This window comes from Nansenia antarctica (assembly GCF_963989245.1).
Source record: "Nansenia antarctica genome assembly, chromosome: 4".
NCBI classification, from domain to species: domain Eukaryota; kingdom Metazoa; phylum Chordata; class Actinopteri; order Argentiniformes; family Microstomatidae; genus Nansenia; species Nansenia antarctica.
In genome coordinates this window covers 38,337,158-38,355,326 of record NC_137689.1, presented here as the reverse complement: position 1 = coordinate 38,355,326, position 18,169 = coordinate 38,337,158, and the positions used below count along the sequence as shown (strand labels likewise).

The window sequence follows — 18,169 nt, the reverse complement described above, 5'->3', positions numbered from 1 at the left end:
AGGTAACAACATGCAGTCGCCGACGCGCGATGCCCTTTACTCCTTCGGCTCACCGAACACCTGGTTCGGCTCAGCCTTAACGCAGCACATCTCTCCTCCCAAACTAACGAAACTATCTCAAATAACTTGTTTCTATTTCTCATTCTAAGTAGTAGTGCAGTTGAGGGAACAATTGAACTGGGTGAGTTGATGAAGACTGCGCTCTACCACGCGTAGATGGAGCAATGTAGCCTACTGCTTGTTCGCTCAAGGAGGCACATGGAGACCCCCGCGAAATACCTCTCCTCGGTGCGGGCGAGCAACCCCGTCCCGTTACCTCTCGGAGAGATAATGTGGAACGTGACCGAAACGGAGACCACATCAGACGGTAGGAAGGAATGGATCATCCGGACATTGACCGGTTGCCTGCTCGCTCTACTTATCCTATGGACATTGCTGGGAAACATTCTGGTGTGCACCGCTGTGCTCCGATTTAGGCACCTACGAAATAAAGTGACCAACATTTTCATTGTTTCTTTGGCTGTGTCGGATTTATTCGTCGCGGTTCTGGTGATGCCGTGGAAAGCAGTGGCCGAGGTCGCGGGATATTGGCCGTTTGGCACTTTTTGTAATGTCTGGGTGGCTTTTGACATCATGTGTTCAACCGCGTCCATCCTCAACCTGTGTATTATCAGCGTGGATAGATACTGGGCCATATCAAGTCCGTTTCGGTACGAGAGAAAAATGACCCAACGAGTTGCCTTTGTTACGATAAGCGTCACTTGGACGTTGTCTGTACTAATTTCATTCATCCCGGTCCAACTCAACTGGCACAAAGCCAGCGACGACCAAACAGTTGGAACGCACAACGCCTCCATAAGTGAAACGGTCGAGGAAAACTGTGACTCTAGCCTCAACAGAGAATACGCAATATCTTCATCTTTAATAAGCTTCTACATCCCCGTAGCGATTATGATTGTGACCTACACAAGAATCTACCGGATTGCACAAATTCAGATTAGAAGGATCGCGTCTCTAGAGCGCGCGGCGGAGCACGCGACGAGTTGCAGGACGAACAGACTCGAGTGCCAACACCACAATACCTTGAAAACGTCATTCAAAAGGGAAACCAAAGTTTTAAAAACTCTGTCCATCATTATGGGTGTCTTTGTGTGTTGCTGGTTACCTTTCTTTATTTTGAACTGCATAGTGCCGTTCTGCGACAAACCTCCGACTGACAAAAACGTAAGTCTCCCGTGCGTCAGTGAGACAACTTTTGACGTTTTTGTGTGGTTTGGTTGGACTAATTCGTCCCTGAACCCCGTCATTTACGCATTCAACGCTGAGTTCAGAAAAGCATTTGCCACTCTTCTGGGCTGTCGCAATTTCTGCTCTAGCACACCAGTTGAAACTGTGAATATTAGCAACGAGTTGGTCTCCTATAACCAAGACACCCTCATCCACAAAGAAATCGTTAACGCCTACGTCAATATGATCCCTAACGTAGTGGAATGCATTGACCACGAGGACACGTTTGACAGGATATCACAGTTTTCTCACAATAACGAAAATGCAACCGACTCTGTGTGTGACTTGGAGGACTGTGAGGCAGATATCAGCCTCGACGGTATGACACCGTTCACTCCCAATGGTTTACATTGAATCACCTTGTGCGTAAAAGGATGTATTATTTCAAAACAGATATTTGAGATGTGATGTTGTTGTTCCATGCTGAAAAGTGACGTAAATTGATGTCTAATTACACAAGAGAAGTCTATGTTATTCATTTGTTCTAAAGTTATGGCTTCTTTCTATATATTCGGAGCAGATGTATTGAAACCAATTGCTCTTACAATGACTTGACTCAATGCGCTGTATCCATGTTCATATCCATCCACTTGGGATGTGTTTAGGGTAATTGTAAGCTTACCTAAAATTGGATTCTCACATATAAATAACCGCTTGCTGCTTATAATGTGCAAGCTGATAATATCCAGTGCCTGCAGTCCTATTGATTTTGAAATATGAGATTAACCATGCAAGTTCACCACATGCAGTTGTTTAAACGCCTTACCTATTCTGGGATAGTGTGCAATGTTATTTCGAAGCATTAGGGGAATGTTACAAGTCAGTTGTTAATTTAGTTTTTACTTGAAGATGGCAAACTATTTAAGTGCTCATTTACCTAATATTGTAGGAATGTCACACAACCCAAACAGTAAAAAAAAAATCTGGAGACTATCCACAATCACAAGATAAATGGCTATAGATTTCATCTTCCAATCAGCTGCTCTTATGTCAACAATTTCAACACATTTTAGGATAACCCTAATACTTTATGTGCAAGCGAGTAATACAGTGAGGCCAAGATGTTTAAGATGGATGTACATTTCACCTCATCTACACATTTCCATATTTTGATACTGTATAGATGATATGAACATGATATGAATGTATACTGTCCTTCAAACAGTGAAGTGTGTCACCATTGTTAAATAAACAGCTCTCTAGTAGAGACAGACAATTCATGTTGCTGTTCACTGTTGTTGTAGAGTAAGAAGCCATTAGCAAACTGTGTTTTTAACTTCCTTAATGGATGAATGCTTCCACTTTGTTTTGGTGGGTTTACCCTCTGGTTCAGTTCAAGGTAATCCCTAAAACACAATGAAGTAGCAATGGTGCTAGTCTCATTTCCCTTTCAAATGCTTGAAAGGTCTGGTGGACCAACGCATCAAACTTTGTTACTTTTTAGGTTATTTTCTCTGAGTGGGGCAGTCCCACTCATATTTTTATTTTTATTGTGATAGAGACAGTAGACAGGAAGGATAGGTGAGAGAGTGAGAAGGGATGACATGCAGGATATCTCTGTGGCAGGAATCGAACCAGGAACCCTACGGTTACGTGGTCAGCGCTTAGTCCGCTATGCCACCTAAGCACCCCCAAACTTCGTTACCTAGGCTTATAGACTGTAAATTCACACCCACCAAGGTCAGATTTGAGTTGTTGTTATTTCAGGCGTATAGACTGTACACAATAGCCTGAGGTTGATAGGTTATTGTGTACAGTCTATAAGCCTGAAATAACAACAACTCAAATCTGACCTTGGTGGGTGTGAATTTACTAAGAAATGTGTGGTGTTCAAGCACTGGAGGGGAGGTGCTGTGGGAGATGATTGATGCGAGGTAAAGCCAATGACTGTGTCAGAATCAGAATCGGAATTATTTAAAAATGTTATTACATCTCACAGTATGCGTACACAAGAGTAAAATTCTTTGACTTTGCTTCCTCGACATTGACAATTAGAATAGAATAGAATAGACTTTATTGTCCTTGTACAGTTGCCTATACAATGAAATTGTAGTGGTTCTTCTGAAGGTGCAAAAACAGAAAAACATATTCACATATTCACAAACATATACACATATAACATATCAAAAATATTACACACTAGACAAATTAAAAAGCGAAAATGCTATAAAACAAGCTAAGAGACAATGAGGTCTGTGGTGTCAAGTGCAAATAAAGACAACAATCTTAAGAAAATAAAAACAACTATGAAAGCAAGCTAAAAGACATGAGGTCAGTGGCGTTATAATACTATAATAATACTGTAAAAATATATACATGTATAAATAGGCACATAGAATAGAGTTATTGCACATTTCTATTGCACATTGTCCCCTGAAGATAAACATTTATGAACATGTCTTATGTCTATTGTTCAGTGTTCTGATGGCCCATGGATAGAAACTGTTGGGCAGCCTGTATGTTCTAGCCTTTATGCTCCTGTACCTCACTCCAGAGCGCATCAGGCTGAACAGGTGGTGACCAGGGTGGAGGTGGTCTTTAAGAATCCTTCCTGCTCTGGAGAGGCACCGAGAGCGTGCCACGTCATCCAGGGAGGGCAGGGGACAGCCGATTATTTTTTCCGCTGACTTCACCACTCTCTGCAGTCTCTTTTTGTCCACTACTTTGCAGCCAGCGTACTATACTGTGATGGAGAATGTCAGCACACTCTCAATGATGGAGTGGTAGAAGGTTACCAGCAGCTTCTCCTCCAACCTGTTTCTTTTGAGAACTCTCAGGAAATGGAGTCGCTGCTGAATTGCAGCATTCAGATACAAAATACAACAATAACACAATAATAATAAGAAACATGAGTAAGTAAAAAAAAGTAACTACATGAGTAAGTAATAGAGTAATAAAGTGATGGATTTTACAGCGGCATCAGTAGTGCAACATATGATGAGTATGATGATATGAAATGCAATATATTACAAAACAGTATGGTAGTCAATTAGGTAAATGATATACAAGTATTCCAGTCGTGTGCAGTATTATACTGCAATATGTGCATTTCCGCAGTAAGCCTGGGTTTGGCTGAGGGGTGGCAGACCCTTGTACCCTTCCAGTGCATTTCCCCAGGAACCTGATTGATAGGGGGAAATAGCTGTTTGTCAGCCTCTGGGTTTTAGCCCTGGGTTTTAAGTTCAAGGCTTCAGTACCGTTTCCCCGATGGCAGTAGCTCTAACATTTTCTGATTGGGGTGGCTGGGGTCCCTAACCTTTCTGACACACTGGTCCTAGTAGGTGTCATGGATGGAGGGAAGCTCACAACCTCTGATCGTCGCGGCAGTCGCTTTACTCTTTGCAGCGCTTTGCGGTTTTGGGCATGTCCAGGGAATTTCTTCCCAATATTTGTATTGGGTAAACGTAGGCCAATGTGTTGGTTCACCAGACCTTCAGTTTAATGTGTTGGTCCACCAGACTTTCAGTTTAATGTGTTGGTTCGCTGCTAACACCCCTTCCAGACCTTCTGCTCTACACTCGGTCTCTGGCCTATCATCTTTTTCCTCCCTCTCCCCTGATGAGATTCTCACACTGATCACATGCAAGTGGGCAACCACCTGCCCTCTCGATCCCATCCCCTTCCCTCTTCTCCAATCCATTTCCTCCGATATCCTTCCTTGCCTTACCACCGTAATCAACTCCTCCTTATCCTTGGGATGTGTCCCGGCTGCCTTCAAGATAGCCAGAGTCAAGCCCCTCCTCAAGAAACCAACCCTTGACCTGTCTTCTGCCCACAACTACAGATGGTATCCCTTCTCTCCTTCCCTTCCAAAACCCTTGAACGTGCTACTTCTAAACAACTCACTGACTATATCCAGAAGATGGAACATCTGGACCCCCACCAATCCAGCTTCAAGGCTGGGCACTCCACCGAGACTGCTCTCCTTGCTGTCATCGAGGCCCTCCCCTCTGCTCAAGCTTCCTCCCTCTCCTCTGTTCTCATTCTCCTGGACCTGTCTGCTGCCTTTGACACAGTCAAACACCAGATCCTTCTCTCCATCCTCTCAGAACCGGGCATCTCTGGCACTGCACACTCCTGGTTTTCTTCCTACCTGGCGGGTCGCTCCTACCAGGTGACTTGGAGAGAATCGTTTTCTTCTCCATTAAACCTCACCACTGCGGTACCCCAGGGCTCTGTCCTAGAGCCCCTAATGTTCTCCCGCTATACCAAGTCCATACCATAATCTCCTCACATGGGTTCTCCTACCACAGCTATGCAGATGACACTCAACTCTTCCTGTCCTTCCCCCCCTCCGACCTACATGTGGCAACACGTGTCTCTGCATGTCTCGCTGACATCTGTACATGGATGTCAGCCCACCATCTCAAGCTCAACCTTAACAAGACTGAGCTACTCTTCATCCCTGGGAAAGCCTGCCCTCTCCAAGACTTCTCCATCACAGTGAAGAACTCTACTGTAACCCCCTACCAGACAGCCAAGAACCTTGGAGTGATCCTGGACAACCGCCTATTCTGTGCGGAGAACATCACAGCGACAGCACGCTCCTGCAGATTCTTCCTTTACAACATCAGAAGGATACAACCATTCCTCATCAGAGAAGCAGTGCAACTCCTGACCCAGTCACTGGTCTCCCGCCTTGACTACTGCAATGCACTCCGCTGGCTGGGCTCCCCACCTCCACCATCAGACATCTACAGCTCATCCAGAATGCTGCTGCCCGTCGGGTGTTTAACCTCCCCAAATGTTTCTCATGTCAGCCCCTCCTTCACTGCACCCTTCACTGGATCCCGATAGCAGCTAGCATCAGATTCAAGAACCTGGTGCTTGCCTACCAGGCAGCAAAAAGGGACAGCCCCTGCCTACCTGCAGGCAATGGTCACCCCCCAAACTTCAGCCCTTTCACTCCGCTCCTCCACCTCTGCTGGCCGACCGGCCCCACCACCTCTACGCGAACACGGCAGTCGCGCTGCCCTGTCACATCTTTTCACTACTCTGGCTCCCCGCTTGTGGAATGAGCTGCCCATGGCTGTCAGAACTGCAGAGTCACTACCCATCTTCCATCGGAGACTGAAGACCCATCTCTTCAGGCTACACCTTAACTGCTCCTCCTGAGACATCTACTACCCCCCAGTACTGCGTCTCCTGAGACATCTGTTTTTCCCCTATACTGTGTCTACTCTTGACTGCCCTCCTTGTACTGTTTCTCCAGTGTGTATAAAAAAAACATTTATCACGACAACTGCCAATGGTCCCTGGCCTGAGCTAGATTACTCTTCCTGCTACAACTGGTGAATTGATGATTCACTTGCCTAGTCAAATGTATCGATTGTAAGTTGCTTTGGAATAAGGCGTCTTGCTAAATGCCAAAAATGTAAATGGTTCACCAGACCTTCAGTTTAATTTGTTGGTCCACCAGATCTTCAGAGGATATTGGGCAGAAGTGTTTGGGAAAGAGAACCTGCTGGTCGCATGGCCATTGGCTTTACCTGGCATCGACCATCACTCCCAGCACTTCCACCGTCCACATGTTTCTGATTCAGAGACACGTCAAATATTACAAACAAATGTACTCAGTTCACTCCCACTAAGGTCACCTACTAAAGCAATCTTCTTTTTAGAGCCTTCTGCTGGTTGTTATTTAAGCAATATCACACGAGAGGGAGTGCTGTTATGCTGAATATCAGCACGTGCTGATATTCAGTATAACAGCACGACCTCGAGTGTGATATTGCTTTTATACAACAGTTCTACAGCTCAATTTATTAGTTAACTGTAATAAGTGACAACAGATTATGATTTGTTTGTTTATTTAATCATTTATTTTGGCTCCGTCAACAAAAAATAGTTCCGCAACTGGACTGTTGCCTAGTAACCTGAACACAAACATCTGCAGGCTAGCTACTTTGTATTAACGGTCATTTCGGAGTGATACATATAGTTAAAAGTCCCAGTGCTGTTATACTGTATATCAGCACTCATGGAATGCCTCTTGTCCAATCAAATTACTTGGTCGGAACTAACTGTTGTATAATGCCTAATACATTCATTCACACACATTTTGCCGTACATTTCCTATAAGTGACTGGCCTGACACTATCGTGCACGATCTGCTATACACGTTGGCCACACTGGGAAGAGACAACGATGGCATTCAGATTTATACTCTGTTGTTGCAATGTTTTAAAAAAAAGAAGTTGCCCCGTTGTTAATGGAGGAAATGTATACATTTAGTAAATTCAGCAATAAGCTATCACATTAGGATATCACAAATAAGTTGTACCCTACATAAGGTCTCCATTCAGAACTGTTGAACATGACTTCATTGTGGAGATAGAAAAACGTTGCTCAGATGAAAACCAGTGGGAATTCCTCCAGAGTTTTGATGAGTTGACTGTGAATCCCCCCCCCCCCCCCACCCTGTTTGAGAGATGTGAAAGGTATTCTGGCCTTGATGTTCCCCGATGACAGGAGGTTGGGAGTGGAAGACAAGGTATGCTCCAGGGGATACACCATCCGTCAGTACAAATCCGTCAAAACCCTCTCTCTTTCCCTCCCAATCCCTCCCAGAGATGGCTCTTTAGCTCACACACTTTCTCTCTAACCTTCTTTCTTACACTCTTTCTCTCTCCCCCTCTCTGTCTTCCTATTTATTTATTTATTTTGTAATCTTTGACACTCACTCCTCCTTCACATATGCGTGTCCATCCTTCTCTCACTGGGGGTTGCCATCTAAACTTACAATCAAAATGAGATGACTTCCTGTTTACTGTGTAACTGGAAGAGATTCTCTCAGAGATATAATATATGTTTTCTTTCTCAGGGTACAAAGCACCAGAGAGAGCAAATACTGCAATAGCGGTTTGTTATTAGTGGTAGAAAAAAATCTATCCCTCCCCCTCTTCACTGTCCCTCTATCTAATCTCTGATACCTGCCATTTTGAGTCACTCAGCCAGTCCCTGATGGTTGTATAGTGAAGGGAATTTCCAGCCAATTGGCCCTGTGGCATCTCATCTACTCTATTATGTGTGTAAACTGTAGCCATGATCAAGGCAGAAGGAAGCCATCAGCTCAACATCCTGTAGGTAATTGTTACGACCCCATATAAGGTCTAGGGATATAGGGTGTAACAATTAGATAAAACCGGGGGGACAAGAACCAGAGGAGATGGGAGAATATAAAATAAATAAGATTTATTGTCAAATGGTAACACAAACAGGTTTCCGAGAAACACATGAACTGAAATCTAAAATCTGAAAGAAGAGCGAAAATCTGATGTATAATAATAATAATAATAATAATAATAAAGGAAAAGTAAATTAGTTAACTGTCCAAGTGGTAATTCTAATCTAACCCTAACTAACCGATCAAATACAAATAAGGTTAACCAGCTACAAACATAAGACTAACAAACACAAATTACAAAACTAGGATCTACAAAACTACAGCTGTAACAAACGAAACCAACACAAAACAACTCGGCAGTTGTCGTCTGCCCACTGGCACCATCAAAGTGTCTCTCCCAGGCTTTTATCCTCCCTCCACCCTTCAGGGAGTGACCTGTGCTCCTGACCTGTGCTCAATCAAGCCGTCGTCATGGCAGTAGGCAGGAGGAAGGACAATCACCTGGGAGAAACAACACAAAAAACAACACAAACACACTACGGCTGTACACACCACAGCCGTAACAGTAATTCCGCTATTTCGCTAAGGGAATCAATGGCAGAAAAAGTGCTGGTATCTGACTCTGGAACTTCACTTCCTCTGTGTGGTCATGTGTCATGCTGAATCATGAATTTGGCCCTATGCAACCACCGGTCACTTTAAATCACAATCTCTGTTTAACCTGTTATCTAATTCTGTTTCTGCCAACAATGAAGAAAACTTAGCTACTTGCCTTGACATATTCCTTCAAATAATACAGTGCAGAACTGATATAATGTTCAAAGCCCATTATAAGCCTATTCAATGAGGACACTTGAGAAGATTTCTTGAAGTGCTTTCATCAACGTCTTCTTTATCTTCCATTGATTAAAAACACACTTGTCGTCTCTTGTTTCACTAAGAGCGCTCTTGATCTATTGGATGGCCAATGATGTTTAATTGAACTCACAGACACATATTGTTTGTGATTGCAACGTCACTGTCTCTGACCAGGGTCAAATTCCTACAATCAAAAGCAAACACACTAGTTAATGCAATGCTGATGTTTAAGGGAGCTAGCATAACATATTACAGAATCTGTACACCCTTTGTGTATGTGTTCTTTCAAGTCAATTACCCTAATAAGGCTGTATTCATAGCTTAACATGTTAGTTAGTATTGTGATGCCAGTGATGCCATACCAATTGTATCTATCATGAAAAGGACCTTTTCTGATACTGTACAATAACTTTCCATATGTTCTATACACTCCAGCACACTCCAGCACCTAGCCTAGTGATGCATCCCCCCTTTACTCATATAAATGAGTGGCTACCACACTAATCTAGTGATGCATCTACCTTTACTTATAAATGAGTGTCTGTCTACCACACTAGCCTAGTGATGCTTTCCCCCTTTATTCACTTATATAAATTAGTGGTTACCACACTTAGAAGGACAACATAGAATAATAATTATTGATCCTGAAAATATATTAATAAAATACCCTTTATCAGAATTCTTAAAATGACAATACATTTGACCATCTGAGGCTAGACATGCTAAAACATGTATGTAGATTATTGCGAGTAACAACCATCCAATGTAACAGGTGAGTTAATTTGTATAAGCTGTCATGCTTAGAATACAGCCAATACAATGGAGAAGAGCATACCTCAGAACAGAATTCCACTGGCCCGGAAAAACACATACAACAAATCATTCATCCCAAATGCAACCACCGCCCTGAACATTTTAAAATAGGAAGGGTATTGTTTTTCTTTTTAAACCACAACATTTTTTCTTTTTAAACCATAACACTGTTTTTTACTATTAAACAAATTAAATGACTGGACTTTTTAAATAGGCACTACATTTTATAAACACTGCCATGTCTGTCTGTTTTTATTGTATGTATTAATGTATGTGACCTACGTGTTTTTAATGTGGAAACTGTATTCTTGAGCTGCACTTCTGCCTGTCAAAGGAGAATTTCTGTCACTGTGTGACAAACAATAAAGCAATCTTGAATCCTGAATCTTGAACAACCCCCTACGGCCTGTGGGGCTCGACTATGAATAATATCTCCCAAGCCTGGTGGTGAAGTGTAGTGAGGGACCCAGAGGGGACGATGCATTGCAGATTATTTCCCACACAGTCAGAGTGATCCCTAACCAAATACACAGTCAGAGTGATCCCTAACCAAATACACAGTCAGAGGGATCCCTAACCAAATACACAGTCAGAGGGATCCCTAACCAAATACACAGTCAGAGGGATCGCTAACCAAATACACAGTCAGAGTGATCCCTAACCAAATACACAGTCAGAGTGTCAGAGTCACAGTCAGAGTGTCAGAGTCACAGTCAGAGTGTCAGAGTCACAGTCAGAGGATCCCTAACCACATATACAGTCAGAGGATCCCTAACCACATACACAGTCAGAGGGATCCCTAACCAAACACGGCGGGGAAGCAACGTGACTCTGGCACAGGCTTGTTATGCTAGAGGGGGATAATAATATTAATATTAATATTAATATTATTAATAATAATAATATTAGTAATAATAATAACAATAATAATAATACATTAGACTTACGTATATAGCGCTTTTCTAGACACTCAAAGACGCTTTACAAACTGAAAAGATCGAGTAGTAATAATAAAAAGAAACAAAAGGTAAATAGAAGAAAGTATAGGGGCCTAATGAAGGTAGTGCTGGGGACACATGGGGAGGGGAGGGGGAGAGGGTTAACTGATGAAGGCGAGCATGAAAAGGTGGGTTTTGAGGGCCTGTTTAAATGTTGGCAGGGTGTTGGCCTGTCTGATGTGGTTGGGGAGGGCGTTCCAGAGGGACGGGGCTGCGGCTGAAAAGGCCCTACCACCCCAGGTCTGGAGCTTGGTCCTGGTGGTCTTCAGGGATAACAGCCTTGTTATGCTAGAGGGGGATAACAGGCTTGGTGAGGAGAGGAGGGTTTGCAGGTAGCGGGGTCAATGGTTTCTGGAATCACGTTACAACCTCCGTTCACTGACACAGTGTCCATACTGAATTAGCATGTATTGTTTATCCAGCCGAAGGGAGCACATTGGTCAACATGCTGAGGGGCAAGGTCAGAAACAGGTGTGACATCAGGCTGATGTGGAGAGTGTGAAATGCTTAATTGCAATTTTTGTTGATCTTATCTACTATTTCTTTTTCAGCCTATTGGAGGCAGATAACGCAATCATGATTCAGGCTCAGTATAAACCAGCAAATTGTCAAATAGTTTTTGAAGAATGCACTCAAGGCCAGGCTAAACGGAATGCTAAACGGTGACAGAGCAATAGCCCCATGATGTCTTGATTGTAGCTGTCATAGGAAATATTGTTATCTTATTTTCCTAATTTATGTAAACTTTTCCTAAGAGAATAGTTTTTATTGAGCAATTAATTGTTTTATTTTGTTATTTTGTCTATCTAATTTTGGGGTTCATAATGAGGTGATGATACTGTGGTCATGTGACTAGTTAGAGATGTGCATAGATTCCCAGAACATGCTAGAGCTGAACGGTGATATGTAGCTGAAGATCGGTCTGAATATTTAAGTTGAGCAAAAACATTTGAGATTCTAACAACTCCTAACGTTCTGTATAGAAGGCGCACACAGTATGTGATTGTTTTGTGACTGTTTAACTGTGTATTTAAGTTATCATTTCTCAAATTAATGTAAATATAACCTTGAAATGTATTGCTAACGCAGTGGCTAATATGTTAAAGTAGGTAGCCTACGTCGAGCCAACTTAGCCTCCTTTGATGTCATTGTGTTATGAGTCAAGAGAAGCAGTCCGTTTAAAAGATTAGTGTATTTTATTTCACATTGCAGTTTTTCCACGGTGTTTGTGCGCGTTGGAAGAAAGAATAAACATTTTTATCAAACATTAGTCGAATCGTGGGTTGCTTGTCTACCAGAAGAAAACCTTTGGGGGCAGTTATATTGATAACGATGATTACGATTGACCAGATTGTCTTCGTAAAGTTCTGTCAATCCTCACCATGACGTGATCACCCCATCCAGCTCTGACACAAACATTGCCCAGTGCCCACCCCACCCTGCTCTTTGCTCTTAGGCTTTATCCCTTTATTCCTTAACACTGCCTGGTATTTTTCCCATGAGCCCTTGCCTAGCAATGCTCTGCTGGCAATGCTCTGCCCAGTCTGCGTGACTTTGCTTAAAGGACAATGGTTATTTTTGATGGTCTTTGTGTTCTAAGAAGCTCAAATGTGTTTCAACAATTTGAGTATTGTTTGTCCTCTTGTAGGAACAAAGGAACAAGCTGATTTCTGACTGTGTCAAACTGTGTCAAATTGATGACAGAGAGAGATGAAAATGAAAAGCTAATGCTAACCCTACCCTCTGTGTATGTATGCATACTGGGATGATACACAGCGCCACAAGCGCACTTGACCTTCTGATGAACATACCATTCTCCTAAAGACCAGCATTGAAATGTACAAAAAAAAAAAAAGTAAGGGGGTGTTCTCACTAGAACATTTGCTTCACTTGAAACAGAGTTTAGGATAAAGTTCGCTTTGCTCTGCGTCGTTTGGATCTGTGAGAACGCGCATTCGAAGTAACTCCCAGAGCAAATACCCGTTGGCTGCTTCGCTTGAAAAGGGTGGTTTCGCTTCGGTTAGAAACGACGCATCCATCACTTTGCTTCGCTTCGCTTTTGATGAGAGCGCTGCCCGAGGCTGTCCATAGGAAAACAACAGCGCACGCGTGTTGATCTGGATAAGAGAGGGACAGCGAGCAATTCTAAATTTTTCTGACCAATCAACTACCACGTCTGTTGCTTTGATTGCGTATGTTACTTTGTTTACATGAAGGGCTGTGAGAACGCAAATCAGAGAAATAATTTATGCAACAATGTTGCGATTTCATCCACTTGCTCCGGGTCTCGATTCGGACTTTCATGTGAGAACATGACCTAAAACAATCAATTAGTATGTGTATATGTACAGTATGTGCATTGAAAGGTCAAATGACTTGTGGTGCTGTGTATCATCCCAGTATGCATACACAGCCATCTCTTGGTGGGGTATTGCTTTTCTTTTTCATCTCTTCATCAGTTTGACACAGTTGACAGAAATCAATGGGGGTCACATCAAGTGCTCAGCTAAAACTGAAGCTGTCACATAGTGGGGTTGTGAATCCACATGTCTTCCTCTGAAAGACTCGGGTGCTTGACCAGTACGGCACAAAGTCGCAATAATGGTGTCAATCAGAAGACACTTCTTTCACTGCCAGCCCCTTTAACTCTCTTTAACTCTCCCACTCTCTCTGTTCTGTTCGCCCTTTGTTTCTTCTGTAATGTTTACATTGAGCTGTACCTCACCCCTCTCCTTCTCCAACCCAGTCTCTTGGGCTTTATATAAGCTCTCCATTGTCTTACATCAAGTATCGTCATGGTAGTGCATGGTAGTGCAATGTTACGCCGTCTGTCATGACAGATAAGACAATGCAGGGCACAAAGTCAAACATCATAATGGTGACAATCAGAAGACACATCGGAAACTTCTTCACAATAATACAGCTTTTTACTGACTCCCTTTGTGTTCCCTCTTTTTGTTTCCCTGTTCCTCTTTTGTGCTCTTCCCGTCCAACCCCTCTGGTTCCATCGTCCCCCTTGCCTTCTCATTATCTTTTTCAATATCTCTATCTCTGGGTGTTGAGTTAAACTTTGTCTCTCCTTTATTACGTTTTCCTCTGTTCGGCTCTTTTGTTTCTGCTTTAATGTTCTCCATGCTGTATTGAGCTGAATCTTGGCTTCTCCATCCATCTCTTGGCCTTTACCTAAACTCCATTTATATTATGAGGCATATTATACAGAACATCCCTCTCTGTTAAGAGAAGTTAGAGTCCAGGGGTGATGTACCTTGCCAGCTAAGCTCTTGTGAATATTTGGAAACAATGTCATATACCCCAACTGTTCCTAAAAAGCCAATACAACCTGTTTTATATTTTGGCTTCATGATCCATAAAATGCCTATAAATGTTTTCAGTCATGTCAATAAAATCACTAAACTAAAGAAAAAAGAAGAAAAGATAATGATTGCTCTTAATGCCATGAATTATCTATAAGGCTGCCAGATGGGTTGTTTGATTTCCAATGAATTGGATTTTTCATTCAAATCAATTTTCTTGCCTCTATATCAATGTATCTTTTCTTGTACTTGTTCCATAAGTTCTGCTTATTCGTATTCATGGACACATGAATGAGGCAACGGTGATAATACAAGTTTGCAGACATAAAGACAACATATCTAACAGAGTGTCAAAGTGTAGCAAGTTCAAAACCAAACCATAAGAGAGAAGCTACCCCTTTTGTCTCTTGCGGTGTCAACACAAAATCAAAATAAATTGTGTAATTAATAATAATAATAATAATAATTATAATTATTATTATCATTATTAATAATCATTATGTTCTATAGGTAGGATCTAAACCAGTTTAGGGCAGTGCCCGACATTTCTACCCAAGTTTTTAGTCTGTCTGCACTGAACAGAAATATAAGCGCAACACTTTTGTTTTTGCTCAACTTTTTCATGAGTTGAAATCAAATACTACTTTTTCTATGAACACAAAAAGCCTATTTCTCTGTGTTCACAAATGTGTTCAAATCTGTGTTAGTGTGTTACTTCTCCTTTGCCGAGATAATCCAACCACCTGACAGGTGTGGCAGATCCAGATGCTGATTAGCATAGATGTGCCGTAGGCTGGTCACAGTAAAAGGCCACTCTAAAATGTGCAGTTTTATCCAACAGCACAATGCCACAGATGTCACAAGTTTCGAGGGAGCGTTCAAAAAGGCATTGTCTGAGGATTGAAATTGGAAACGACTTTGGAGACATCTTGGGGTGACCAAGGTGACCTAATCTGACACCATGCAACTTCCTGTAGAGTGTGTGTGTGTGTGTGTGTGTGTGTGTGTGTGTGTGGCAGATAATGTTTCAAGGGTTAAATAATTAGCTGTAGAATGACCCCCACTAAAGCCTCGGAGCCAATGCTACTTCAAGGTAATTCCAGCTGAACAATGAGCTGTTCCTCAGTCCTGATTGGTTAAATCATATAGAGCACTTCACTCTCAAATGACAATATGTCAATCTAATGTATGTGACACCAATAAACGTCAATTGGGAGCTGTAATTAAATGATGGATAGTTGAGTGGATTGTTAGGCTTGACTCAAACAACGACACGGTGTGATATGTTCACTGATTGCAATTGAGAGTATAATTTATTTAGTTTGATTTTCAGAAGTTGTAAAAAAAAAAAAGACATTCAAGAATTATTATGTTAAAATAAAAATATATAAATAATACAACTTAATAGTTTTCTATTTTATACAGTGTATACAGTGTGTGTATATACCGTACAGTTAGGTCCATATATATTTGGACACTGACAGAATTGTTGTTATTTTAGCTGTTTACCAAAACATATTCAACAGTTACAGTTATATAATGAATATGGGCTTAAAGTGCAGACTCTCAGCTTTAGGGCAAGGGTATTCACATCCAAATTGAAGGAAGTGTTAGGCCTGAATCAAGCGGTCAAATGTGGCAGCACCCCAGAACAGACGGACACAGAGACTAGGGTAATAACAAAGGATATTTATTAAAGGGGTTAGGCAGAGAATGGTCGTAGGGCAAGCAGGGGTTAGGCAGGGGGAGTAGTCGGCAGGCAGGCAGGGAGTTAGGCAGGAGGGGTAGTCGGCAGGCAGGCAGGGGCTTAGGCAGGAGGGGGTAGTCGGCAGGCAGGCAGGGGCTTAGGCAGGAGGAGTAGTCGTTAGGCAGACAGGGGCTTCGGCAGGAGGAGTAGTCGTTAGGCAGGCAGGGGCTTAGGCAGGAGGAGTAGTCGTTAGGCAGGCAGGAGGGTAGGCAGGGCAGGCAGGCAGGAGTGGACTGGTGGAGGAGAGAAAACAAACAACGGTGAAAATAATAGAACGACTGAGAAAAATAAGCAAGTATAATTTCGGATATATAATTCACTGGAGACACATGAGGGAGCGAGACGACTAACCACATGGGATCAGATTGATCAAGCATCAGACGGCAGGTTGTGGGGCTTTTTATGCAGGTTTCTCCTCCTGAGATTGTAGGCACCTGCTGGAGCCGGCGCAGCTGTCCCAGATTGGGCCTGATTGGTCTCAACGAGCGGTGCCGAGGTGGGAACGAGTGGAGCCGAAGCGGGATCCACAACAGTACCCCCCCCTGACGGGAGGCACCGGACGACCGTCCTGGAGCTTCCGGGTGGGCCCGGTAGAATTCGTCCAGCAGAGCAGGATCAGCGAGATAGGACGGGGGCACCCAACGGGGGCACCCAACTCCGGTCTTCAGTCCACCAGATACTGTAACCCCCGTCCCCTACAGCGGACGGCGAGCAGACGGTCCACCGACCACACAGGGTCGCCATCATCCAGGACCTGGGGGGGCGGGGGAGCTGGAGCAGGGGGTGACAGTTGGCTGGTGGAGAAGGGTTTGAGGAGGGACACGTGGAACACAGGGTGGACCTTGAGAGCGGCCGGGAGGTTCAAACGCACCGCAGAATTATTGATGATGCGGTCGACGGTATAGGGACCGACGTAGCGTGGGTTGAGCTTACGTGAGGAGGTCTGGGAGGTCTGGAGGGGCAGGTCCCGGGCCAACAGCCAGACCTTCTGGCCGGGTCGTTAGGCCGGGGCCGGCACCCTCCGCCGGTTGGCACATCGACGGGACCGCTCAGTGGCTCGCAGCAGAGCGGCCCGGGCTGTTCTCCAGATGCGCCGACACCGGCGGAGGATGGGACCGCCACCTCCAGCTCCTGTTGGGGAAATAGAGGAGGTTGATAACCGAGGGAACACTCGAATGGGGACATACCTGTGGCGGAACTCTCCATGGTATTCAGGGAATACTCCACCCAAGGCAGGTACTTGGCCCAGGAGACGGGGTTGCTGGTGGTGATGCACCACAGAGCCGTCTCCATGGCCTGGTTGGCTCGCTCAGCCTGCCCGTTGGATTGGGGGTGGTAACCGGAGGTGAGGCTAACCGTGGCCCCAATCCCCTTGCAGAAGGCCTGCCACACCTTGGAGATGAACTGGGGCCCCCGGTCGGACACAATGTTATGGGGGATCCCATGGAGTCGAACCACATGGAGCGTGAGGAGCTCGGCCGTTTCGGCCGCGGATGGGAGCTTGGGAAGAGCAACGAAGTGGACCGCCTTGGAGAACCGGTCGACTATGGTCTGGATGGTGTCCTTACCCCTGGACATGGGGAGGCCCGTCACAAAGTCCAGGGCTATGTGAGACCATGGCCGACCGGGGATAGGAAGGGGGCACAGGAGACGCGCAGGCGGGCGATGGGAGGCCTTGCTCCGGGAGCAGACAGTGCAAGCACCCACGAACTCCCTGACGTCCCCCAGGAGAGTGGGCCACCAGAACTGAACTCCGCCGTCCGGTGGACGCCGGGGTGACAGGCGAAATGGCTAGTGTGACCCCACTCTAGCACTTGTGACCGGACAGCGGGGGGCACGAACAGCCGGTGCCGAGGTCCGTTGCCAGGGTCGGGTTGGGCACGCTGGGCCTGCCTTACCACCGATTCGATGGCCCAGGTGACGACACCCCCCACCCGGGCTGGGGGAAGGATGGTGTCCAGGGTCCCCGGAACCTCAGGGGGCTCCCCCGGGAACAGCCGGGAGAGGGCGTCAGCCCTGACGTTCT

The 18,169-nt window shown here is 44.4% G+C and overlaps 1 protein-coding gene across 1 annotated transcript; it reads left to right on the top strand.

Moving 5' to 3' along the window:
• Positions 1-258: 258 nt before the first annotated feature.
• Positions 259-1,641, top strand: drd5a (dopamine receptor D5a; the record flags this gene model as incomplete). The annotated part of the gene is made up of 1 exon (XM_080530187.1): positions 259-1,641. The coding sequence occupies one exon, from the start codon at positions 259-261 to the stop codon at positions 1,639-1,641; it is 1,383 nt and encodes a 460-aa protein (XP_080386313.1).
• Between the last annotated feature and the right edge of the window lie 16,528 nt (positions 1,642-18,169).